At 43.1% G+C, this 27,132-nt stretch overlaps 2 protein-coding genes and 1 long non-coding RNA gene across 3 annotated transcripts; 1 reads left to right on the forward strand and 2 right to left on the reverse strand.

Moving 5' to 3' along the window:
- The first annotated feature begins 400 nt into the window (after positions 1-400).
- On the forward strand, positions 401-2,862 carry LOC106609865 (uncharacterized). The gene is made up of 4 exons (XR_006770869.2): positions 401-517; positions 867-1,016; positions 1,297-1,405; positions 2,315-2,862. It is a non-coding gene; the product is annotated as an uncharacterized LOC106609865 (long non-coding RNA).
- Positions 2,863-14,352: 11,490 nt separating this feature from the next.
- Positions 14,353-22,483, reverse strand: LOC106609902 (NADH dehydrogenase [ubiquinone] iron-sulfur protein 8, mitochondrial). Its single transcript, XM_014208950.3, has 7 exons — positions 22,405-22,483; positions 21,532-21,576; positions 21,067-21,132; positions 20,680-20,769; positions 20,165-20,337; positions 15,760-15,888; positions 14,353-15,506 (listed from the first exon to the last, which is right to left on the reverse strand). The coding sequence occupies exons 2-7, from the start codon at positions 21,572-21,574 to the stop codon at positions 15,375-15,377; spliced, it is 633 nt and encodes a 210-aa protein (XP_014064425.1). The 5' UTR covers positions 21,575-21,576; positions 22,405-22,483; the 3' UTR covers positions 14,353-15,374.
- Positions 22,484-25,167: 2,684 nt separating this feature from the next.
- On the reverse strand, positions 25,168-26,553 carry LOC106609901 (transmembrane protein 187). Its single transcript, XM_014208949.3, is given in 2 exon segments — positions 25,168-26,042; positions 26,045-26,553. Coding segments are annotated over 2 exon segments (756 nt in total). The 5' UTR covers positions 26,424-26,553; the 3' UTR covers positions 25,168-25,665.
- Between the last annotated feature and the right edge of the window lie 579 nt (positions 26,554-27,132).

The raw sequence follows: 27,132 nt of genomic DNA on the forward strand, positions 1-27,132 counted from the left end.
TCACTTATGGGTGGAAAAAATGGCGATATGGGTGAGGGGAATGGGCAGGTTATATGCAAATAAGATAGTGTAGTATTTACTATAGTTAAAAAAAGTGTAGTGTTTTTTTGTGTGGATAATACTATAGTATTTACTATAGTATTCTACAGTATACTACAGCATTCTATAGTAAGTACTACACATGTTCGAGGGATACAACAGTGTGTAGTGTAGTGTTCCACAGTTTACTACAGTTTACTATGGAATTCTATAGTAAGTAGAGTACTATTCTATTGGAAATTGTAGTTTTTTTTTCATGTGGGTGGGAAACCAGCCCTGTGAGTATATGGACGGAGCCTCTCTCTCATATCCGTCCTTTTAATCTCTCGCTTGTTCTCCCCTTGTTCTTTTAGAACCTAAGTGGGTCTCTGGGAAGGTCAAGGCCTTTCTCCCATGTCCTGGCCATTCTACCTGGTATAAACTGGGGTCCAAATGTGTTAAGCACTTCAAAGAAGAATTGGACTTTGCATCTGCTGAGGTAAATTCAGACTTCTCTAAGGTTTTAGTCTACAGACCCATGTTCCCTCAGTTAATTAACCTTTATTTAGGCAAGAGAGTCCCATTGAGACCAAGGGCTCTTTTCGTTAAAGGTAGACATACTGTAGTGTACCTCTGTATCTCTACATGATATGCCTTATTACCAAAATTACCACCATAACTAACTCTCAAAGCCGCATGCTGTACTCAAGTTCAGTATATCCACACTATTGTCTTTAACAAGTTTTCAGTGTTGCGCATTAGTGTCTAACCCTAACTCTAAATGTATTTTGATGATGACATCTCTCTCTCTCTTTCGTTTTCTCATTCATTCATTCTCACCCACACAGGATTTCTGCCGCTCTCAAAAGGGCAAATCTCATCTGATATCAATCCACTCTGCCCAGGAGAATGAGGATGTGGATGTTTTTGCTCAGACGTTCAGCAGAAATTCCCCTCGCATCTGGCTTGGCGGTTTTACAGTATCCGACCCCCTTCAGGTGGTGGTTTTAGACTCAATAGGGGCAGTTTCCCAGACACAGATTGACCTAGACTAAAAATTATTATTGATGGAGTTTCTTTATTGAGTCTGCTTTTTAGTCCAGGACTAGGCTTAATCGGTATCCAGGAAACCACCCCATAGTGTTCACCATTCAACTTGATCATCATTATAAAAACCAGGTGGACAACAGTGTTCATGCCCCCCAACTCCTTCTGTCGTTATGCTTGATCTCTGTCTGTCTCTCTCTGTATCGCTCTCTCTTTCTCTCTCTCTCATAGCCTCACCGCTACCTCTGGACTGATGGGTCCCCCATGGACTACTATTCCTGGCTTCAGAACCCCAGGCAGCCATCCGATGACGGACAGTGCATGGAAATGAACTGGCAGCGTAAGCAAGAGAAGGCAGGGATAATGGGAGGGGAGGGAGAGAGGGGGTGAGGGAGGGAAGGAAGGCAGGCAGAGAGGGAGGGAGTATTTTTTTTATTTAACTAGGAAGGTCAGTTAAGAACAAATTCTTATTTACAATGACAGCCTACCTCGGCCAAACCCTAAACTGGACAACGCTGGGCCAATTGTTCGCTGACCTATGGGACTCCCGATCACAGCTGGTTGTGATACAGCCTGGAATCGAACCAGCGTCTGTAGTAATACCTCTAGCACTGAGATGCAGTACCTTAGACCGCTGCTCAACTCGGGAGTAGGGGAAAGAGGGGACATGACAGAGCGACATCCAAGAGCAATTAAGGTTAATTGCCTTAATCAAGGGCACATCGACAGATTTCTCACCTAGTCAGCTCTGGGATTTGAACCAACGCTCTTAACCGCTAAGCTACCAGCTGCACCAAATTCAGTATGCTGATGTATTCAGAATTGTGTTAAATATTGTGGAAAAAGGGAGTGGGAGGTTTTAGATTTGAAGTATGACAAATCTCATAGTTTTGTGTTATATAGATCAGTGGCCATGTGGTTAGAGTGACTGTCCTGAGCTTGGAAGGTTGGGGGTTTGATCCCAGGTCAAGTCATACCAAAAGGGGACAGATTCCTCTCTGCTTGGCACTCAGCATTAAAGTGAAGTTTTGGGGGTAAGGCCCTGTGATAGACTAGTGTCAAGACGTTGTACTTGTATTAAATGATACATCAAAAGCCTCATGGTACAGAAACAGTAGATAGGCTCATGCGGTTCTGGCTTGGACAAGGCTACTTAGCTACTTATATAGCTCAATACTCTCTAAAAGGGATTTAATAATGGATAAAACTAACTTTTTTCATTTTATCTCTCCATCTCTATGCATCTCAGTCAAAGGGGAATGGAATGATAAGCCGTGCAGCCAAACCAATTACTTTCTGTGTGCCTTCATATCTGGTGAAAGAGAGGAAACGAAAGGAGGAGAAGAAGAAGAGGGGATGGTGGAAAAAGGGAGTGGGAGGTTTATCATTTAAAGTAGATGACAGATGAGCAGTATAGCAGTATATACTACCTGTCAGATACGCTTTGCATTACAGCTTTCTCAGACATCACGACACCAGGACCCTGTAAAATGTTAGAGAAAACCCACTGCTCAAAGACTAAGCCTTTGTCAGCTAAAAGTTCTCACCATCACAGTCAGTTTCAGTCCGCCCAAAGTAAGATTTAATGAAACAACTGATTGTATTACAAACTTCTAAACACATTGCATTTGAGAATTCTATCTAGGCCTATTGTCAGAAAATAGTGTAACCTAATCTATTTCAGGGGAATGGTGTTGATAAAATACTGCTTCACTTGTTTGTACTATGAAACACTGTGCATTGCTTGACTAGCAAAAATAAAAAAGGAATAGAAAAATATCTTCATTAAAATAATCATTGCATGACTTTCTTTTGTTGACTTGGCCTTATTTAGCAAGTCGATGGGGACAAGGGGTCACTACATAACAACACAGCCTCGTCTTATAGATAGATGGACAACCCACTGGGTTGACTTTACAGATTTAGAATTTAACCTATTACCTTTCCATTCGGTGCCATGTTTGAGTAGTGTGCCCAAAACAGAGAGCATGCATGATATTTACTTTGCTTGCTTTTTTACGCATGCTATTGATCAGAAAGAGAGGGAGAGATTAATCTAAACATTAGCGCCACAGGTAACTTCCACAAAGCTGTGAACGAGCTGAGAGACAAGGTAAGAAGGGCCTTCTATGCCATCAAAAGGAACATCAAATTCGACATACCTATTAGGATCTGGCTAATAATACTTGAATCAGTTATTGAACCCATTTCCCTTTATGGTTGTGAGGTCTGGGGTCCGCTCACCAACCAAAAATGCAGAAAATGGGACAAACACCAAATTGAGACACTGCATGCAGAATTCTGTAAAAATATCCTCTGTGTACAACGTAAAACACCAAATTACGCATGCAGAGCAGAATCAGGCCGATACCCGCTAATTATCAAAATCCAGAAAAGATTGGTTAAATTCTACAACCACCTAACAGGAAGCAATTCCCAAACCTTCCATAACAAAGCCATCACCTACAGAGAGATGAACCTGGAGAAGAGTCCCCTAAGCAAGCTGGTCCTGGGGCTCTGTTCACAAATACAAACAGACCCCACAGAGCCCCAGGACAGCAACACAATTAGACCCAACCAAATCAGGAGAAAACTAAAAAGTATTACTTGACACATTGGAAAGAATTATTAAAAAAACAGAGCAAACTAGAATGCTACTTGGCCCTAAACAGAGAGTACACAGTGGCAGAATACCTGACCACTGTGACTGACCTAAACTTAAGGAAAGCTTTGACTATGCCTTGCTATTGAGAAAGGCCTCCATAGGCAGACCTGGCTCTCAAAAGAAGAAAGGCTATGTGCAACACTGCCCACAAAACCTCCTGCCAAATGTACAGTTTGACAATATTAGAGACACATATTTCCCTCAGATTACACAGATCCACAAAGAATTTGAAAACAAACCCAATATTGGATGAAATATCACAGTGTGCCATCACAGCAGCAAGACTTGTGACCTAATGCCAAAAGAAAAGGGCAACAAGTGAAGAACAAACACCATTGTAAATTCTACCCATATTTATGTTTATTTATTTTCCCTTTTGTACTTTCACTATTTTCACATCGTTAAAACACTGTATATACACATAATATGACATTTGAAACGTCTTTATTCTTTTGGAACTTTGTGAGTGTAATGTTTACTGTAAATTTGTATTGTGTATTTCACTTTGTTTATTATCTACTTTACTTGATTTGGCAATGTTAACATATGTTTCCCATGCCAATAAAGCCCTTGAATTGAATTGAGATCAATTGCCCTCTATACAACTGTTGCTCTAATCCTCCTTGAGAGGATAGGCGTAGTAAAACTACAGGTTGGAAACACTGCTGCAGCCATATTGAGCAAAACAAATTTAATATCATCCAGCTACTGTAGCCGCCTACTTAACATCAACAGGCAGTACTAGTAGTGCAACAATTGAAAATAGAAACCAAAAGTAAAGTTCCTAGCGATCATAGCGATCTGACTCCCCCCTTCTGTCTGAACTTGGAATATTCCTGTTCGCGGGCTTGGGCCACTGACCCTTCACCTGGATATTCTGTTCTGCGTTGTGTACTATTCTAATAATTTAAAGTTTGATGGAATAAGCATTTTAACTCTTTTAATTTCACCAAACGTTAAGACATAAGGTAAGAGTTCTTCCTCCACAGGGGTAACCTTGATCAAGCCAGGTAGAAATATGGCCTTATTCATATAACCTATGACCCTCTAATAAAGTATTTCTCATTCCCTTAATCTATTGATTCTTTCTTGAGATCTATTTCTCTATTAATCTATCCTCTGGGTCTCTATGTTTCACTGGGGTAGTACTGTCACTTCAACAAAAGTTGATAGGGCTTGAATCAGGGCAGCTAAATGCTCTTTTGTCAGGCTCAGCAATCACTTGACTCATTGACTCTAAAAGTCTTCTGACAGGCTTCACAACTCTTCCAGTTCGAGTTCTCAGGGTGTCTTCACTGGGTCTTAGGACTGTATCAGTGAGCTCAAAAGTCTGGCTGTTTCTGCGCTCTTCCTCTCTTTGGTTACTCATTCTCTTCTTAGTAGATCTTATGTTCTGGTTACTCGATCTCATTTTAGTAGATCTTATGCATCCAGAGCTGCTGACTGATGCCCTTCTACTGCTGATGCCATCTAGACTGCTCACTGACGTCGCTTTTTTACTTGTGTCATCTTTGGAAGGATCACTTGAACCATCACTAGGCATCCTTGAGGAGCTTCCTGTGCTTGAGCTAGCTGTTTGTCCGGAGATCATGTCCACCCGTAGGCTTCGAGGATCAGCTTCTCTCATGTTTACTCCATCTTCAAGTCCCGAAGATTTTTGGGCTTCAGCTTCCGTGGGCCCCTCAGGGTTCTGGCCCTCGAGAATCCAGGCAGCAGTCCTTTGATCCTCTGAATCCTCATCCATATCGAATACCGGTCTGTCGTCACCTTTGTCTGCGTTTATGTTCTCCTCTGAAGCAGTAGAGGTGACTGTGGACATCTCATCTGTCTGTCCCACCGGCAGGAAGTTCACTGGCAGTATGAAGTTTCGATGAAGCATCTTCTTGGTGGTAGGATCTTCAAACTGTAGATGTGCACAGATGGGTCTTTCCATGTGATCACATAGACCATTGAATCCCACAAGTTTTCCCTTTCCTCTTTTCTTTCGGTTGGCCAAGAGAGCTTGGTCTCCAATCTCCAGGGTAGTACCTTTCACTCTCTTGTTATACTGACTTGCTTGCTTTTTCTGAGCTTCAGTGGTGTTGGCCTGAGCGATCCTGACAGCCTCTCGCAGGTCCTTTTGGAAGGAGTCGACATACTTGTCATGAGTCAACACATCTTTGTTTTTCAAGGTGCGAACATGATGACCACTGGCAACCTTGGAACTCGGCTGAACATCAGGTAGAACGGTGCGAATCCTGTCATTTCGTGTGTGGTACAGTTGTACATCTGGGGTCATCTTTCTTTTGCTCTCGCTGGCAACGATCGGACCATGTTACCAAGCATGCGGTTGAATCTTTCCGTCTGACCGTTGCCCATAGGTTGATATGGAGTGGTATGGGACATAAACATATGCTTCACTATTTCATTGACCATACACTCTGAACACAAACCATTCACATGCTTGCCAACCAAATATGACAAGTTCAATGTACAATGTCCTCGATGCAATCGCACAAACACCACCTCTTCCTTCCTAATCTGACCCTTGAATCTTGGTCCGACAACCTTTTTTTGGAGGGCATATAAATGCCGGCCCTTGGGTTCTGAGTCCCACCTCTTCTGCCACACATCTATCATAATGGCTGTAATCTTACATTTGGCCTCACCTCTACCCAATGGAGCAAGAATATCAATTATATCTCGTTTTAAAGCCTTTTTGGCTACCTGGTCTACCATTTCATTCACGTTCACTCCCGAATGGGCTGGGACCCAGCAGAATTTCACTACTACACCCTGTCTCTCGATTCTCCATAATACATTAATACCTCCAATAGTAGGTCACTCCTATTAGATTTGAGAGATGATAAACTAATCAATACAGACAGGCAATTGTATTCTACAATTGTGACAAGTTTAACATCCTCCACCCACTGGAGGGCAGCTACCATCGCAAACAAGTTAAGAGTATACTGAGAGTTCATCTGTTGGTCTTCTACACATCTCCACATCAAATTGAGGAATGTAAACACCTGCTCCTGTACGACCAATATTTGGGTCTTTCGAGACACCCATGAAGTTTCTACCAATGTAATTGTCAACACTGACATTCCTGTCTTGTAGGAAATCACGCACAGAACGAGCAGTATGGCTGGTGGCATTGTCATGCTGGGGGGTCATGTCAGGATGAGCCTGCAAGAAGGGTACCACATGAGGGAGGAGGATGTCTTCCCTGTAACGCACAGCATTGAGATTGCCTGCAATGGGTTTGTGCCCATAGGCGACGTTGTTGCCGGTGATGTCTGGTGAGGACCTGCCTTACAACAGGCCTACAAGCCCTCAGTCCAGCCTCTCTCAGCCTATTGCGGACAGTCTGAGCACTGATGGAGGGATTGTGCGTTCCTGGTGTAACTCGGGCAGTTGTTGTTGCCGTCCTCTACCTGTCTCGCACGTGTTATGTTTAGAGGTCGACCGATTACTCGGAATGGCCGATTAATTAGGGACGATTTCAAGTTTTCATAACAATCGGTAATCAGCATTTTTGGACACCGATTATGGCTGATTACATTGCACTCCACGAGGAGACTGCGTGGCAGGCTAACTACCTGTTACATGAGTGCAGCAAGGAGCAACGGTAAGTTGCTAGCTAGCATTAAACTTATCTTATAAAAAACAATCAATCTTAACATAATCACTAGTTAACTACACATGGTGGATGATATTACTAGTTTAACTAGCTTGTCCTGCGTTGCATATAATCGATGCGGTGCCTGTTAATTTATCATCGAATCACAGCCTACTTCGCCAAACGGGTTAGGATTTAACAAGCGCATTCGCGAGAAAAGCACTGTCGTTGCACCAATGTGTATTTAACCATAAACATCAATGCTTTTCATAAAATCAATACACACGTATATATTTTTAAACCTGCATATTTAGTTAATATTGCCTGCTAACATGAATTTCTTTTAACTAGGGAAATTGTGTCACTACTCTTGCATTCTGTGCAAGCAGAGTCAGGAAATATGCAGCAGTTTGGGCTGCCTGGCTCGTTGCAAACTGTGTGAAGCCCATTTCTTCCTAACAAAGACTTTAATTAATTTGCCAGAATTGTACATAATTATGACATAACATTGAAGGTTGTGCAATGTAACAGCAATATTTAAGGACTTAGGGATGCCACCCGTTAGATAAAATATAGAACGGTTCCGTATTTCACTGAAAGAATAAATGTTTTGTTTTCGAAATGATAGTTTCCGGATTTGACCATATTCATGACCTAAGACTCGTATTTGTGTGTGTTATTATATTATAATTAAGTCTATGATTTGATATTTGATAGAGTAGTCTGACTGAACGGTGGTAGGCAGCAGCAGGCTCGTAAGCATTCATTCAATCAGAACTTTCCTGCATTTGCCAGCAGCTCTTCGCTGTGCTTCAAGCATTGCGCTGTTTATGACTTCAAGCCTATCAACTCCCGAGATTAGGCTGGCAATACTATTATAGTGCCTATAATTACATCCAGTAGTCAATGGTATATTAAATACAAATGGTATAGAGAGAAATGGTCCTATAATTCCTATAATAACTACAACCTAAAACTTCTTACCTGGGAATATTGAAGACTCATGTTAAAAGGAACCACCAGCTTTCATATGTTCTCATGTTCTGAGCAAGGAACTTAAAAGTTAGCTTTTTTACATGGCAAATATTGCACTTTTACTTTCTTCTCCAACACTTTGTTTTTGCATTATTTAAACCAAATTGAACATGTTTCATTATTTATTTCAGACTAAATTGATTTTATTGATGTAAGTTAAAATGAAAGTCTTCATTCAGTATTGTTGTTATTGTCATTATTACAAATATACATACTGCTCAAAAAAATAAAGGGAACACTAAAATAACACATCCTAGATCTGAATGAATGAAATAATCTTATTAAATACTTTTTTCTTTACATAGTTGAATGTGCTGACAACAAAATCACACAAAAATAATCAATGGAAATCCAATTTATCAACCCATGGAGGTCTGGATTTGGAGTCACACTCAAAATTAAAGTGGAAAACCACACTACAGGCTGATCCAACTTTGATGTAATGTCCTTAAAACAAGTCAAAATGAGGCTCAGTAGTGTGTGTGGCCTCCACGTGCCTGTATGACCTCCCTACAATGCCTGGGCATGCTCCTGATGAGGTGGCGGATGGTCTCCTGAGGGATCTCCTCCCAGACCTGGACTAAAGCATCCGCCAACTCCTGGACAGTCTGTGGTGCAACGTGGCGTTGATGGATGGAGCGAGACATGATGTCCCAGATGTGCTCAATTAGATTCAGGTCTGGGGAACGGGCGGGCCAGTCCATAGCATCAATGCCTTCCTCTTGCAGGAACTGCTGACACAATCCAGCCACATGAGGTCTAGCATTGTCTTGCATTAGGAGGAACCCAGGGCCAACCGCACCAGCATATGGTCTCACAAGGGGTCTGAGGATCACATCTCGGTACCTAATGGCAGTCAGGCTACCTCTGGCGAGCACATGGAGGGCTGTGCGGCCCCCCAAAGAAATGCCACCCCACACCATGACTGACCCACTGCCAAACCGGTCATGCTGGAGGATGTTGCAGGCAGCAGAACGTTCTCCACGTCTGTCACGTGTGCTCAGTGTGAACCTGCTTCATCTGTGAAGAGCACAGGGCGCCAGTGGTGAATTTGCCAATCTTGGTGTTCTCTGGCAAATGCCTAACGTCCTGCACAGTGTTGGGCTGTAAGCACAACCCCCACCTGTGGACGTCGGGCCCTCATACCACCCTCATGGAGTCTGTTTCTGAACATTTGAGCAGACACATGCACATTTGTGGCCTGCTGGAGGTCATTTTGCAGGGCTCTGGCAGTGCTTCTCCTGCTCCTCCTTGCACAAAGGCGGAGGTAGCGGTCCTGCTGCTGGGTTGTTGCCCTCCTACGGCCTCCTCCACGTCTCTTGATGTACTGGCCTGTCTCCTGGTAGCGCCTCCATGCTCTGGACACTACGCTGACAGACACAGCAAACCTTCTTGCCACAGCTCGCATTGATGTGCCATCCTGGATGAGCTGCACTACCTGAGCCACTTGTGTGGGTTGTAGACTCCATCTCATGCTACCACTAGAGTGAAAGCACCGCCAGCATTCAAAAGTGACCAAAACATCAGCCAGGAAGCATAAGAACTGAGAAGTGGTCTGTGGTCACCACCTGCCGAACCACTCCTTTATTGGGGGTGTCTTGCTAATTGCCTATAATTTCCACCTGTTGTCTATTCCATTTGCACAACAGCATGTGAAATTTATTGTCAATCAGTGTTGCTTCCTAAGTGGACAGTTTGATTTCACAGAAGTGTGATTGACTTGGAGTTACATTGTGTTGTTTAAGTGTTCCCTTTAATTTTTTGAGCAGTGTATATATATATATATATATATATATATATATATATATATATATATATATATATATATATATATATATATATATATATATACCTTGTGCTGGGGACAATAAAAAGACACTCTCAAAGTGCAGTTTTGTCACACAATACAACACCACAGGTGTCTCAAGTTGAGGGAGCGTGCAATTGGCATGCTGACCGCAGGAATGTCCACCAGAGCTGTTGCCAGAGAATTTAATGCTAATTTTCTCTACCATAAGCTGTCTCCAATGTCGAATTTGGCAGTAAATCTAACTGGCCTCACAACCGCATACCACGTGTAAGCTGCCCTCCCAGGCCCACCCATGGCTGCGCCCCTTCCCAGTCATCCAACCCGCCTCACCAATTAAAAAAAAAAGTATTATTTACCTCAAATCTGAAATCTACAACAGAAGCTAGCCAGAGGATAGCCAGAGGCTGGCCAGTTCACTGGCTAACGTAGGAGTTCAGCTAGCCACGGTTGGCGGTCATCAGCTATCCCTTAGCTCGGAAAACTATCGGCAGTTTTGTACAGCGCGACTCAGACCAGAGCATACTGGACCTATTTTTCTCTCCATATACCGGGATTTCTACCACAGGCTCTGGACATTTACACCTGGATCTTGCAGCTAGCTAGCTGCTACCCGAGTGACTATTGGCTAACGTCGGTCCCAATTATTCCGGAGCTAACCAGCTGAAGAGTTCCATCAGCCACTCCTGGGCTACAATCACCTATCCGGACCCGTTTTACTGCCGATGCGGAGCCCCATCGGGCCTTCACGACTGGACTACCGATGTTATCTGCCCGAGGGAGTTATCCAACTGGCCCCTCCGTCGCGACGTAACCTGAACGCCCATCTGCGGCCCGCTAATCGTTAGCTGTCTTATCGGCTGCTATCTTAATAGGTCTATCGGACAATTTTCTTGGGCCACTATAACTATAACTATTTTGCCAATTGGACTGGTCCCCCCTACCACACAGAACCCCACTAATATACAGACAGAAATCCACGAGGTGGCTAAAAACAGACCTCCCTCCATCTTCTGCCAGCTTGCTACCTATGGCCCGGCTAGCTGTCTGAATCTCACTTGGACATTTATGAGCATGCCTATCCTTAATGTCAATATGCCTTGTCCATTGCTCTTCTGGTTAGTGTTTATTGGCTTATTTCACTGTAGAGCCTCTAGCCCTGCTCATTATACCTTATCCAACCTTTCAGTTCCACCACCCACACATGCTATGACATCTTCTGGTTTCAATGACGTTTCTAGAGACATGTCAGGATGAGCCTGCAGGAAGGGTACCACATGAGGGAGGAGGATGTCTTCCCTGTAACACACAGCGTTGAGATTGCCTGCAATGACAACAAGCTCAGTCCGATAATGCATGGACACACCGCCCCAGACCATGGCGGACCCTCCACCTTGATCCCGCTCCAGAGTACAGGCCTCGGTGTAACGCTCATTCCTTCGACGATAAACACGAATCCGACCATCAATCCTGGTGAGACAAAACCGCGACTCGTCAGTGAAGAGCACTTTTTGCCAGTCCTGTCTGGTCCAGCAATGGTGGGTTTGTGCCCATACGTGACGTTGTTGCCGGTGATATCTGGTATGGACCTGCCTTACAACAGGCCTACAAGACCTCAGTCCAGCCTCTCTCAGCCTATTGCGGACAGTCTGTGCAATGGAGGGATTGTGCGTTCCTGGTGTAACTCGGGCAGTTGTTGTTGCCGTCCTCTACCTGTCTCGCAGGTGTGATGTTCGGATGTACCGATCCTGTGCAGGTGTTGTTACACGTGGTCTGCCACTGCGAGGACGATCAGCTGTCTGTCCTGTCTCCCTGTAGCGCTCACTTAGGCGTCTCACAGTACAGACATTGCAATTTATTGCCCTGGCCACATCTCAGTTCCTCATGCCTCCTAAGGCACATTCATGCAGATGAGCAGGGACCCTGGGCATCTTTCTTTTGGTGTTTTTTAGAGTCAGTAGAAAGGCCTCTTTAGTGTCCTAAGTTTTCATAACTGTGACCTTAACTGCCTAAGCTGTTAGTGTCTTAACAACCGTTCCACAGGTACATGTTCATTGTTTATGGTTCATTGAACAAGCATGCGAAACAGTGTTTAAACCCTTTACAATAAAGATCTCTGAAGTTGTTTTCATGAATTATCTTTGAAAGACAGGGTCCTGAAAAAGGGACATTTCTTTTTTTGCTGAGTTTATATCTCAATAAGCCACTTAATTATTATTACCTCATATCAGTCTCATTCTGAATGTCGCATAATTCTTTGATATCTGCAAGAATCCTAACCTAATTGATGAATCAGCAATACACAAATTGGCTTAATGTTTTATTTAGTAACTAAATAATCACACAAATACATAAACACACACATGGTATAGGTTATTTATTACTAACATAATGCAAGTGGACTAACAAAAGCATGACTGTTTGGTTACACAATGGAAAGGGAGGGGTATGTAAGGAGAGGGGGAGACAATGAGTCAACTTATCATACATATATTTGGAAGCTACGGTCATGGGAATATGAATACTTAGCACCCAACAACTGCTCATTCGGATTAGAAATGCAATATATATTTACGCATAGATGTCTTTCTCTGTCGTCTCTGTTGAAACCACTTGATCCGTCTATGGGGAGTGGTTCGATATAAGTCTCTGGTTGTCCACCAGAGGTCAATGCCCTTAGTTTTAGGCTTCTTTGATCTTGTAGTGTTCGTTAGAGTAGACACTACAGACGAACCTACAGTGGTCAGAGGGATCGGTCTTCCCCCACGTACTGAGAGTTTAATGTCCTAGAACCACTTTTACATGCACAGCTGCAGACTGTGAATGTTCTGGTCTAGTCTTTACCTTCTTCACTTGTGTTGAGGGTTTCAGAACTTCTAACCATTTCGTAATGTGTAGCTACCGCTCCACGCTGTCTGGTCTTGTAGTTAACCATTCGTGATGCCCGGTTTACACCATCTGTCTGCTTGGTCTCTAACCACTTTACACGCGAGCAGCAACCTGGCATGTTTTGGTCTGGTTTACAAAGTTTCTAACCATTTCAACGTTTGGACCCTGGCCTCACATTATCTGGTCTGTATGTTAATTCTTAGCAAGTCCTTTTAAGCACTCAGGCCTTGGAGAGCATTCAGTCATGTTGAAATGAACTCTGAGCTCACTTGGGCGTGACTACTGACTGGGCACAAGTTTGCATGAAAAACAATTATCATTTATAAGGCTAAAATCACATTGCTATCTTCACAAAAGTATTCTCATGTTTAATCAATTTCTACAACATTTAGATGCAAACCTTATACCAAGGACGCATACACTTTGAGTTACCGTTACCTTGATATAACATCCTTAATGACATCACAAAAGAATAAACCATGTGACAGGTTTATTCTTTAAGTTCCCACTGACCATTTCCCACATTCTTTGTTAGAAAAATTGTTCCAAAGTTCTTCTTTGGCCGTTAAGAGTTTTTAGGCGGGCCACAGTCTCTGTAACAAAGGGATTTCTTTCCCAATACTGCAGGCCAGAAAGAGAAAGTTCTCTCTAAATTTACGACCGGCTGCTAAGTCATAAAACCTTCCTAACTCCCCCTCCTCTCCTGTGGGAGAGAGGGGGTTTTGCTGTCAGCCATGTGCCAAGCTGATCTGGCACCTTTGATCCTCACCAAGGAGAGTCACGACAACTGTCAACTGTGGGACCTTACATAGACAAGTGTGTGCCTTTCCAAATCATGTCCAATCAATTGAATTTACCACAGGTGGAGTCCAATCAAGTTGTAGAAACATGTCAACGATGATCAATGGAAACAGGATGCACCTGACCTCAATTTCGAGTATCATAGCAAAGGGTCTGAATACTTATGTAAATAAGGTACTTGTTTTAGTTTTTTTTATAAACGTGCAAACATTTATAAAAACCTGTTTTCACTTTGTCATTAAGAAAAGAAAAGATACATTTTAGAATAAGGCTGTAACGTAACAAAGTCTGGAAAAAGTAAAAGGGAATGAATACTTCCCGAATGCACTGTATAACTAATTTACCACCTGAAACAGGCTCTTACACTAAAAGGGCATTATCAATTCCACAGTACTCTTCTAACCTCAGTGTGAAAATATATATAAAAACACAGGAAAATCACACCTTTGACTTCAATGGGACTTTAAAAGACAACGCTGCAGGCCATTTTAAAACTTAGGACAGAACAAGATTTATTCTTCATAATTTAAAGTCCACAAGTATTTAACCTTTGTACAATTCTCATGACAACAAACCCCCATGTAACTTAGTTTGCAGCAGGCTAATATATCTACTAGTTTGAGGATAATAATAATAGAGCCTGAGTATCATGTGCCAACTGGTTGTGTATTACTATCTGACAAAATGTTAACACTCCGCCCTTAAAACATAGTAGGACTGCATCCCAAAAGCCACCCTATTCCTTCTATAGTGCATTAATTTTGACCAGTCTTATGGGCCCTGGTCAAAAGTAGTGCACTATATAGGAGGTAAGGTACCATTTGGGATACAAAGTAGGTAGTTGTCCCTAACAACTAACACATGGTAAGATTTTTTTCCCTTGTCCCTAATGGTTCAAGTTCATTTGATCGGATCCTAGATCTGTGGTTTGGGGAAATATCTTACCTCGAATCAGATAGATATCAGGGGTGCGTTCAGCAGGGCACAGCGTTCAGACATATGGTACGTAGAACAAACATGCCTCTCTGACAAGTAGAATAAAGAATCATGTCAACTCCATTATGTAATTTCTTTATGAAATTTTCCACAACGTATCCCTATTGAATATACCCCAGGATAGGCATCTGTGGGCTGGCCGCCGGTACAGGAGACCGAGGGTGCATCTCTCTGTGGGTGAGCTGAGCTTATTTTAACAGTGGTCCACACAGACCTGGTTCTGGAGAGCTGTGGCTTCCTGCTGTTTATTTTATCCCATTCATCCAAGTCACATTCAATATCTATACAGTATAGATATGCAATATAGATAAACGGTGCTGTCTGGATCTCTGGAAACCGGTCTGGGTGTGAACACTGATCTGGATCAACTGTACAGTAGAAATGGACGTGTGTCTGTGTCAAAGAGGCTGACGGATATCTATACAATGTGCATCTGTGTGTGTTTCATGGTTATCAACAGAGCACGGTCGGTCAGTCTGTGTGTGTGCGCGCATGTCAGCCAGCCTGTCTGTCTATCGATAGAGATAATCAGCTTGTATGTTGGCAGCGATCTCAGCCTCCCACTTGTCTCCGTTGTTGAGCAGTTTCTCTTTGTTGTAGAGCAGCTCCTCATGGGTCTCTGTGGAAAACTCAAAGTTGGGGCCCTGAGGGAGAGAGAGGGAACGAGAGGGGAGACACCAAAACAAATAGTTTTACAGGTCCTTCACGCCAACCTCAGTCACAGGAATCTGAACATCCAGACATCTACAGAGGAAGCTATGGTAGAGGGGTTTGTGCCAAAAGGCACTCTTTTACCTACATAGTGCACTACCTTTGGTCAAATGTAGTGCACTAAGTAGGGAATAGGGTGCCATTTGGGACAACGACCACAGTAGAGGTTTAGAAGGTCCTGCTCACCTCCACGATGGCATCAACAGGACAGGCCTCCTGGCAGAAGCCACAGTAAATACATTTGGTCATGTCGATGTCGTAGCGCGTTGTCCTCCTGCTGCCGTCCGAACGGGGCTCTGCCTCAATGGTGATGGCCTATGCATTGGGGGGGGGGGGGTAAATCATGTTTAGGGCAGCGAGCCTTAAGGTGTTATGCTATAGCAGACATAGGATTGGTCCCAAATGGCACCATATTCTGTAAGTGGTGCACTTCTTTTGACCAGGGCCTATAGGGTGCACTATGTAGGGATCTGCGCAGCCATGGAGGTATTTACGTTGCAAAGTGCAGGTGTTTTAATGCCCTGGGAGTGGTAGGGATATGCAGATGTGAATAGTACAGTCGTGTAAACACTACAGGGTACGGTTGCACCAGTTGGTCGTAACTACGTCAGACGTAAAATGCGCATAACGCCGGACAAAAAAAATCATACCCGTTGCACCACCTGGGCGTAAGCCTTCTGTGAGTTGTCTAGTAGTGAGCAGGAGTATGGTGTTAAATTGAGACGATCTTCATCACGATACCGATTTAGAAATGAATAGTCCTCCATTTTCAAAAGCATGTGAATCTCGCGTTCGTATTTCACAACCTCCACTGGCTTTTGGAGTTGCCTACGCACGAGTCATTAGCTAAATAACACTGTAGATTTGGGCAACATTATAGCATGCTAAATGTTTCTGATCAGCGATCGATGAGCAAATGAATAAATGAGCTGCCAACACTGATTTGCCCAGCCCGAGACCAATTAACCAAATATACAGACGGAGATTCAGTGAAACAAAATCACATCAGACAAGTTAATACGAGAGTAAATAGAAAAATCATCAACTTGTTATAGGCCACATAACATGCTATCAAAATGGTCTGAGTGCTAAATAATAGATGAGTCGTCAAGACTAAAAGATAGGTTTCCCGCCTGCAAATATCTTGGCATTTACATTTAATACGCATGACTGCATCCTGTATCAAAAGGTTAGCTGGTCCTCATGAAAGTACAGTAGATCACTTCATTATTCCTTTTTTGTCCACAAAGCTCTACTACACAAGCTTCTGATTTACCTAGCTTCATTGTGAAAGTATCAAAACATGATACCAAACCAGTTCAAGGTTCCTCTGGTCTCTCCACCGAATTAGGTTTTAAATGCCCCCAATTGTTTTAATAATCTGCAGAACTGCATATTGATTCCCTGGTGTCGCTAGGGCAGTTTAGGAGTCTAATGTTGAATTTGTTAAATGAGAATTGCATTTGTTTTGATTGAAAGCAACAACAAAAAATAAAAATGGTGTTGAATTTTTTTATATTTGAGATTCTTAAAATAGCCACCCTTTGCCTTGATGACAGCTTTACACACTCTTGGCATTCACTCAACCAGCTTCATGAGGTAGTCACCTGGAATACATTTCAATGAAGAGGTGTGCCTTAAGTTCATTTGTTGATTTAAAAAAAAAAAAAAATTCTTCCCCATCTTAATGCGTTTGAGCCAATCAGTTGTGTTGTGACAAGGTGGGGGGGGGGGGGGGGGTATACAGAAGATAGCCCTATTTGGTAAAAGACCAAGTCCATATTATGGCCAGACTAGCTCAAATACGCAAAGAGAAATGACACTCCATTACTTTAAGACATGAATGTCGGTCAATACGGAAAATGTCAAGAACTTTGAAAGTTTCTTCAAGGGCAGTCGCAAAAACCATCAAGCGCTATGATGAAACTGGCTCTCACGAGGACCGCCACTGGAATGGAAGACCCAGAGTTACCTCTGCTGCAGAGGATAAGTTCATTAGTTACCAGCCTCAGAAACTGCAGCCCAAATAAATGCTTCACAGAGTTCAAGTAACAGACACATCTCAACATCAACTGTTCAGAGGAGACTGTGAATCAGGCCTTCATGGTTGAATTGTTGCAAAGAAACCACTACTAAAGGACACCAATAAGAAGAAGAGACTTGCTTGGGCCAAGAAACACGAGCAATGGACCTTAGACCGGTGGAAATCTGTCCTTTGGTCTGGAGTCCAAATTGGTGATTTTTGGTTCCAACGGCCGTATCTTTCTGAGATGCGGTGTGGGTGAACAGGTGATCTCTGCATTTGTATTTCCCACCGTAAAGCATGGAGAAGGAGGTGTTATGGTGTGGGGGTGCTTTGCTGGCGACACTGTCTGTGATTTATTTATTATTAAAGGCACACTTAACCAGCAAGGCTACCACAGCATTCTGCAGCGATATCCCATCTGGTTTGTGCTTAGTGGGACTATCATTTGTTTTTCAACAGGACAATGACTCAACACACCTCCAGGCTGTGTAAGGGCCATTTTACCAAGGACAGTGATGGGAGTGCTGCATCAGATGACCTGGCCTCCACAATCCCCCCCACAATATTAATATATATACATACTTTTGTAGGGAATGTTCATGTTGAATTTGTTGTCCTCATGGCACTATTGAAAATGAGACCCTTGTCTCAATGGGTTCCCGATTAGATACAAGTAAAACAATATATAGAATATTAATTCCCACAGTAATTCCTTATGGATCCATCCAGTTGTGGTTAACAAAGGTTAATGCATAGTGGTGGGTTATGCAAAAGGATGGACTGTTCTCTCTCTATGGAAGTGACATGGCTCGCAAAGTTTAGAACTGCCACGAGGACGGTAACAGCCTAGTAACAGGAGCTGCCTCGCAACCATCATGCAGGGATGCAAAAAAAAATCCCTGCTAGGGGGAAATGCAGGTTTTAACTAATTAAACAACAAAGAATATGATCTACATGATCATTCTGTTTTAAAATCCAGTGGTTAATGTGAACCTAACTCACAGCTAAAAAAATTTAAGAAAGCAATCCAATGTTATTTGCTGCCTAGACTTTACTGTAAATTGCACTTATGTCTTGAGAAAAAAACAATACACTAATACTGCAGTTAGCCATGACAGCCTTTATAATGCTTGTGACCGCACATAAATATTGCACTTGGGGGAAAAAAACATCTTAAAGTAGAAATAGTGAAACAGGCATTCTATTTTTGCTCTATTATAGTGGCCACTATAGCAGACGTCGATGAAGTGCACAAGGCTACATGTGTGCAAAAAATAACATTCACTGAGTAAAAAATGTAATAATCCTCCCTCACTTGCAGGTGTTACTGTCACGTTCAACACAACAAAAGCAATATCTTTGGCAGCACTGCATATTATTACATTGTACACTTTCTGCCTGTTGACATCTGTTCTACAACGTGTCACCAGCAGAGCATGATACCCTTTGTTGGCATAATTGATCTTTCAGGCAGAGAGTACACCTGGCATACCCCTTGTTATCCACTGTATTGAAAGAGGGAAAGTGTGTGGTGTTCCTTCACCTCTATAGTGGCATCCAGTTTAAGCCAGGCCCAGCTACACATGATCCCTGAATCCACTTGTTTAAGAAGCAACGCCTCATTTTTCACCTAATTCTCTCATTCTGAAAACTAACTACAAACTGTAGAGGGAAAACATTAGTTCACAGATAGTAGTTAGCATTTCACACAGATTGCCAGGGTCCAGCAAGGTGTCGTATACCAGTTAATACTATAGCGAATTGGTTAGGTTACTAATGTTAGTAACGTTAGCTGTCTGACTTTATTAGCAAGCTAATTTTCACACCATAAACTCAATTATTTGATCAGATAAGTTGGCAAATTTTGCTCAACATGTCTCTGGCTAGCTAACGAAGAATTCGATCCAGCTAGCAAGATACTTAATCCACACCTTCTCCCTCACCTCAAACTTTCCAAATGCCAGTTGTTTTTCGGTTACAGATCATGAAGTATGCTTCATCACCTTCTCACCCCCGTCTCCGTGGTCAGGCTTCTCACCTAACATCACCTCTTCGTTATCGTTCAGGGGACGCGCTGCTGTAACTGGCTTTCTACTCAATGTGGTCTTTCCAGAGTGCATGCTGATGCTGTAACTAACAAGTTGGTCATCTCTTTTCAGTCACGTGCTGCGCTGCATTCTGTTATGTGAACGATTGGCTGAGCCTTGGATACAGCCAGTATTCCTCCAAACGCACATCACTTGTTCACTTACAGCCAGTAGTAATCCAGCCAGTAGTGATCCAAAGTCGCCCCCACCAAACTTTTCTCATTGGATCTACACGAATCACGTAGGACACCCATTTTGGATTCAAAACGCCGAATTTTGCCGAAAGGCGACTCGTTTGCATCCCTGATTATGAAGCATTAAATCTCATGAACACGCTTTGCTTAGCTACGACAAGTCTTATTTTGGGTTGGTGCAACAGGTGTAAATTCTGATCACAGTCTGACGTAGCTACGCCTGACCTAGCATTTAAGACCACGCTTTAACGCCCAACTGGTGCAACAGGTGTGTTTCTATGTACCTGGGCGGGGCAGATGGCTTCACACAGCTTGCAGGCGATGCAGCGTTCCTCTCCAGAGGGGTACCTGCGCAGGGCGTGCTCACCGCGGAAACGGGGAGACAGGGGCCCCTTCTCAAACGGGTAGTTTATGGTGGCCGGCTCTCTGAACAGGTAGCTCATGGTCATGCCCAATCCTGGCGGAGCAGGAAGTGATGTTATACACTGCACTGGCTGCATCCAAAATGGCACCGTACAAGCACAGAGTTCAGGTAAAGACTACTTTGTCAGTATGTAGCCGTTATCACAGTCATTGCAAGGCTGGTCCCTGATCTTTTGGTGCCCTCTTGTCAACTCCTATGAAAGTTGTCATAGGAGTTTGCAAAATAACAACAAGAAATCTGGGACCAGGTTATTCAGTGGCTGTGTCTGAAATGACATCCTATGGGCCCTGGTCAAAAGTAGTGGACTATATAGGGAATACAGCACCGTTTCAGACATGGGGGTTGGTGTCACGAAGAGTCAGGAGGGAAACTGACCTCTGAAGAGCTCCGTCCACAGCAGAGTCTGAGCGGCTCGGTCTGTTATGGACTTCATGTCTGTGGGCAGATCCTGAGCATTCACATACTCTACAGAGAGAGGGAAGGGAGGGAGAAAGAGAGCGACGTAAAGAAAAAAGACAGTGAGATTAATGTTGAGTGCGCGTCTGAACATTCATACTAATCAAAGGCAAACAAAGTGCAGCTGTGTGGGGATCACAGTGGTCAGGTGTATATGAGAGACACTGGGTGTGCTCGTTTTGAATTTCCCAGTGCCCCGGATGGGTGGGGGATACCCCTCGAGGACTAATGGAATGTGCAAATGCCGCCCACCCAGTGATGCAAAACTAACGTGCCTTGAGAGCCGGGGGAAGAGGCAGTACTTACTGAATCCCTCTCGCTGGGCCGACAGACTGATAGGACGCACAAGATTGTGTCCAGCCGCAATGGTGCCTGTGGAAAAATAAAAATAAAGGAGTAAAATTATGACATAAGGCAGAAGATGGAATGGCGCTATCAGGGAAATGTTTTCACCACAAGAGATCAACAATTAGCAAGTAGACTTCAATGACGGCTAACAAATAACAGCATTGACTCGTCTTACATTTTCACATTTAGAGAATTTATCAGACACTTATCCAGAGCGACTTAGTCAGTATCTTCATAGATAGTTGAGATGAGTTGAGATGTGTTTTGGGTATCTGTAACCACTGTTACCCCCAAATAACTGAGTATAGCCTAAATTTCCTCTTGAACTGTTGATGACCAATGTGACTTTTCTATCAATAAAGCAGTGCACCACATCAATATCCATCCATCTTTCCTTCCCTCCCTCCTCAGGTGAGGTCTTACCTGGCCGGGACAAGGAATATAGTACACGCAACGCTGCAGACATGCCTGGAACATGTCAACACCACAGGAGGAAAGAGGTAGAGAAAGAAACAGAAACATGTTATTATTAACCATGTGACACGGAACAGGTGCAACATTTTAAGGTTACTGATCTATTAAACCGACAATGTGAAATCTATTGGCAGATAATACATTGCGCTCATTCAGAAAACCGGTATTGGTCTTACTTTGTTTGTCATGACATAATGTAAAGATGTGCCTGGTCAAGAAATAGGTAGATAGCTAACTAAGTTCCATAGCTAAGAGGTTAGTATGTGAGCTTGTTAAGAAAATCCTTCATGTGTGATGATCATAATGACCCTTATGTCAGCGTTCAGCTGGTCCTTGTGATGACAGCATGCGATGCGAGAGAGAAGCTACTGTACTGCTGAATATCTGTTGACAGCATAGGTTAGTCAGTACGTTATCTCGCTAGTTGAGGACATAAGTGTTCTAGCAAGACAACTGTTCTTCCCGAAAACAAAAGTCAACCGTCTACCCAGGTGACCCAGGCCCCGTTCAACGCTATTTTTACTGCGTGACAATATATATTGTAGAAAAATGTATTACTCCCAAAAATCTAAATACCAAAACGCGTTATACTATGACAAATGCTTGTTGGATGGGTATTAGCGAGCCGGCTAGCAACCGGTTAGCCATACCATCCTCAAGGACTTTTCCAATGACTGACGTTATGTCGCTTAGCTGTAAAAACAGCGGTAATACAAGCACCAAAAGGCAGTAGAAATATAAAATATATTATGTGTTGTAAAATATATTTAAAATCATTGCAAATAATGATGTAGTTGATAAAATAACTTGAAGCTCACTGACCTGTCGCTATTTGGCCTTCTAAACCAGAACAGCGGACGAATTGGGAAGTGCAACCTGCGTGGGCAGGAAGTGAAAGCACGTTATGACAGATCTCGCGTTGAACGTCAAAAAGTCGCCATGTTTGATGTGGCAAGTTCAAAAGTTTGAGAATATGATTTTCTATCCTAAAATAGTGCTACGTGAAATTATTAAATGTATCGTTGTTTTGAATTGATTGTGCTTCATTCAGTATTTAGTAGTGATATTTTACAGACACACACACACAATGCTTGATACCGTATTTGCTAGCAAATGAATCAGGATAGTTTTAATTGGAGATTGTGTTTTTGATGTCGCTTTGTGTAATTTTCACTCTCCCATAACTCCCTCTATCTCCTCATGGTTGTGGACTCTAACCATCCGTTTTAAAAGTAAGTACGCTACTGTATTACAATTACATTAATTATTCTATAATATCAATGATTTTTTCTACAAGTTGTGATGCTTTCAAGATTGTATAATTTGACTAACCAACAGTAATTGACTGAATTAATTTATATCTTTATAACGTATCCCTGTTCTTTCTCTTCTCCATCGCTCAGTGAACGAGTGGGCCAACAGTACAGCAGTAGTGTTGGAGCAGTCGTGGACGAGGGCTGAGAGGTCAGTGCTGGTGGCAGTTCTGAGCGTGGAGATGGTGCTGGGGGTCATTGGGAACTGTCTGGTACTACTGGCAAAAATCCTGCTAGGTAATTGTTATTAACTCTAACTGAGTGTGACTCTCTTTCTCACACACACTTCTCTCCCTGACCTACTGTTAGGAGATCTAACCAAGGACTCGTATATCCTATTTTTAACCAGTGTTCTGACTAGCTTACTTCTGTGAATGCGTTTTACTTTACATATGCCTGCCTGATGGTGGCATTCTTTTACAAAATGTCATAGTACAAACAAGCTCTATCTGCTGATAAAGAGGCACTGAGCAATGCCAATGAGCATAGCCCATTATTTATATATATATATATATATATATATATATATATATATATATAAGCTTGAAATAGAATAATCTCTTTCTGTCTCTTTCTCAGTGTAGGGGTCAGTTTCCCTGTAGATACTGGGTCCCCTTTGTCAGTCTGACCCTCTCCGACCTTGGCTCCTCCCTGCTCATCATCTCTGGCTCCCTATTGGCTATGCTGACTAAGGGTCAGAGGTCACCATGGTGCGAGGTTCAAATTCACCTTCATCACTTCCTCTATTGGAAGCATAGGTGAGACTCTCCTGGGCTTAGGTGTTACAAGACTGACTTTGATGACCACTTACTGCCCTAACCAACTTCTCTTCCCACACACACCTTTTACCTTCCATTCTCACTATTCACTTCTAAACACCCACTCCTCTCCTCACACATACAGCTTTTACATCCAATTCAACAATCCTCAATCCACTTACATCTATGGTGTATACCAAATAGCACTCTATTTCCTATGTAGTGCACTACTTTTAAAAACACTAATTCCTCCCCTGTCCACAGCGATTCTCTGCATCCAGCGAGCCAAGGGCTTTGGTGCCACAGGGAGTGGCGCCTTTGTTTTCGTGGCGCTGGCTTGCCTGGCTTCCTGGTTGACAGGGGTGGTGTTTGGGAGCATCCCTGTGGTCTACAACTGGATCAGGTGAGGGAGGGGTGTGGAGATGGTCTTGTAGTTTGGGTCATACAAGACATACAGTGAGGAAGACTAGGTCAATGTTCATTTATCTTCTCTCCAATCAATGTACTAGAGTCCATCTTTAGCCCAGTTAGCCAATCTAAATGAGTGGTTTTGCACAGAATTATAATTATTTAGTCAATAATGGGGGCCCAAGGAAAAAGTGGGCTGGTGTTGGGCCCTCAATGAAAGAAATAGGCCGGTCTGTTAGAAATGTTCAAGGCCGAATTTGGTCTGGTCTGTCCCTGCCTCTGAACTCTCTCTAACTCTCAGGTACGACCCTGCAGAGATGCTGTGTGCAGTGTTCTGGGAGAGCAGTTACTCTGACATGCTGGTCTATATCCTCTGTGCTTTCTCCATCTTCTTCCCCTTCTGCTCTCTCTTCACTGCTGCTGGCTGTGGGAGGAACTGCGACAGGTATGTGTTGTGTTTTGGATGCATCGTAATAGTCTGAAATGGTCTCCTCCCCCTCGTCTCGTTTACATCATCTGCATTTGTATGATGCATTGACACCATTCTTGCGTTACCAAAGTATCTTATTCAAGTTGGAAATGGAGGTTCCATTCATATATAGTCCAAAATGACAGATCAGTGCAGATGATGGAAAGGCGATGAAGAGAGAAGGCAACCTCACATAGAATGAGAGGCACCCAGATTAGTACCTTCCTCAGTAACGGCTCTCTTTCCCTCTCTCCTTCATAGTGACCCAGATGACCTCTCCTGTCACTCCTCTGATGGTCGCCTTCTACCTGCTCTGCTACACTCCATTGTGTCTGAGGTGACACGCATGCACGTGCACCCTCACTCTCCCCTGAAGCCAATGGTTCTTTTTGATCCCTCTCACCACAGCTGATTCTCCTGGGTAGACTGGACCTATCCACTGCACCTGATTGGCTGAGAACCCTGTCGTCGGTGATGTCTTACCTAGACTTCGGGTTGAACCCCATCTACTGTGCCAATCAGGACTTCCGAGAGGCGGGACTTGCTCTGTTCTGGACCAGTAGGATGTTGTTATTCTCTGAGCCTTTGCTGGCAAGCATGACAAAGTTGGAATTGTAAAGATTGACAAAAAAATAAATTATGTAAAGTTGGTGGCTATAAGATTTCTCATAAAAGTTTTAATTCCTCCAATTTGAAGTATTATGACAATGATTGTTTTACATATTTACACATTTGTTGGAAATACAAGTTGCACTGATGTTGATATTACGTATGAGATAAGATGGTAACGAATGAGACATCACGCATTGGTTAAAATTACAAAGAAAAAAACATCTTCATCGATCTTAATTCTTGCTGACTATTCCCCTCTGAATTTGATCAAACCAGCCTACATGTACCTACATTCCTTTCAAATCTAAATTAGGTGTGATTAGCCTAATATCTAAAATACAACTTCAGTGAATGATGACACAGTTTTGTAATTTGTCCTTGAAGTGGGCTAAGTTTCTTCTACACAATTTCTGCTCCCTCAAGTCCATGAAGACAATTGAATGAATTAACATACATTAGTTGCAACCAGACTCCGACCTACTGCCCCATGACATTGATTGCCATTGATCATCCACGGATAGACCTATTCAGACCGTTTTGGTGCTATACTTGTGAAGCGCGTGAGAAAGCAGAAACTGTAGTGGAACTGCAGAACGTCACACACTTTGGACCAGAAGTGTCCAGTGAGATGTTGGAACGGTCGGTACCGGGCCAGGGTGTGATCCAACAGTTTCAGCAACACGAAACCACAGCAGGACAGTACCGCAAGACCCAGGTATCTCCGGGAGTTGTAGTCTCCATGGTTACGGTTTACCCCTACACCTTTGATGACCGCGAAGGCCACATGACACCCGAGGGCCACCTCGAACCCTTGGTCGTGCACCAGCGAAAGGCCATAGCTGAGAATGGAGAACAACTCGACCGTTAACGCGTACCGTGGCCGCCAACCGTGCTCTATAACCACACCGGAACCCACGCAAAGATGGGAAGACTGAACCACTGGTCCAAAACAGCTGGGGCGCGAAGGAGCGTTGCGAGGCGCACCCACTGCACAGGTGCGTAGGCAATGGCCATGAGTGCGAACATGTCTTTGATGTAATCTGCCCTCGTGTCTCTTTTACCGTCCGTCCGTTGAAGTAGCCAGTAAATGCCCATGAAAATGTATCCCAAATTGACCAAGGAATTGAATGGCATTGCCAGGTAAAAGGGTAGGTAGTCAACTGTCTTCTCGGCGTAGTGATCATAGTCCATGTCGACTAAAACGCTGTTGAATAGACCAGTGTTCGCCAAAGCGATACAAACACAAAAGGGCACTAAAACGTGTAACAATGCAGACTTCATTGTTATATCATATATTCCATCGCATTGGTGCAATAACTGTTTAAAAAAATAATGGAAAATGAAATGTTTTGACAGAGCAAGTTGCGAATCAAACTTTTTTTCTATTATTTTTCCGGGGTTGGAATCACATGATGGTGCCAATGATTAATACACTAGATGACTCATGGGTCACTGTTTTGAAAATAGGTGCCTCCATCTTGGCACTCCCCCACCGGTTTAAAACAATATAAAAGGACGTTTTGATATGCATTTATTAATGTCTACATTTGTTTTTGTCAAGTTTATTCTATTACAGACACCTGAATGTATACTTGTATATATTATTATCTAAACATAAAAGTAAAACATTTGAAAATATATAAAAACATTTTACTTAAAGTATTATTTTTGTTGTTGATTGAAGTAGCTATTTACTGTACATATAGGTAGGGGTAAAGTGACTAGGCAAACAGGATATATAATACAGTAGCAGCAACGTATGTGGTGAATGTGAAAGTGTGTGTGGCGTCAGTATGCATGTATGTGTTGGGGTGTCAGTATAGGAGCCAACTTATGCTTGATCCGAAAATATGGTCGTAGACTTCATATGGAGGGTGTGACGCATTTGCGGAGCCTCTGAAGGCATGCAGAGGCCAAATTGAGCTTGAATTCTGTTACGGAGGGCTCCGTATATCTCCGCATTGACATGATTGGTTAACGGTAGCTGGGG

Source organism: Salmo salar, chromosome 08 (genome assembly GCF_965601325.2).
Source record: "Salmo salar chromosome 08, fSalSal1, whole genome shotgun sequence".
Classification (NCBI taxonomy): domain Eukaryota; kingdom Metazoa; phylum Chordata; class Actinopteri; order Salmoniformes; family Salmonidae; genus Salmo; species Salmo salar.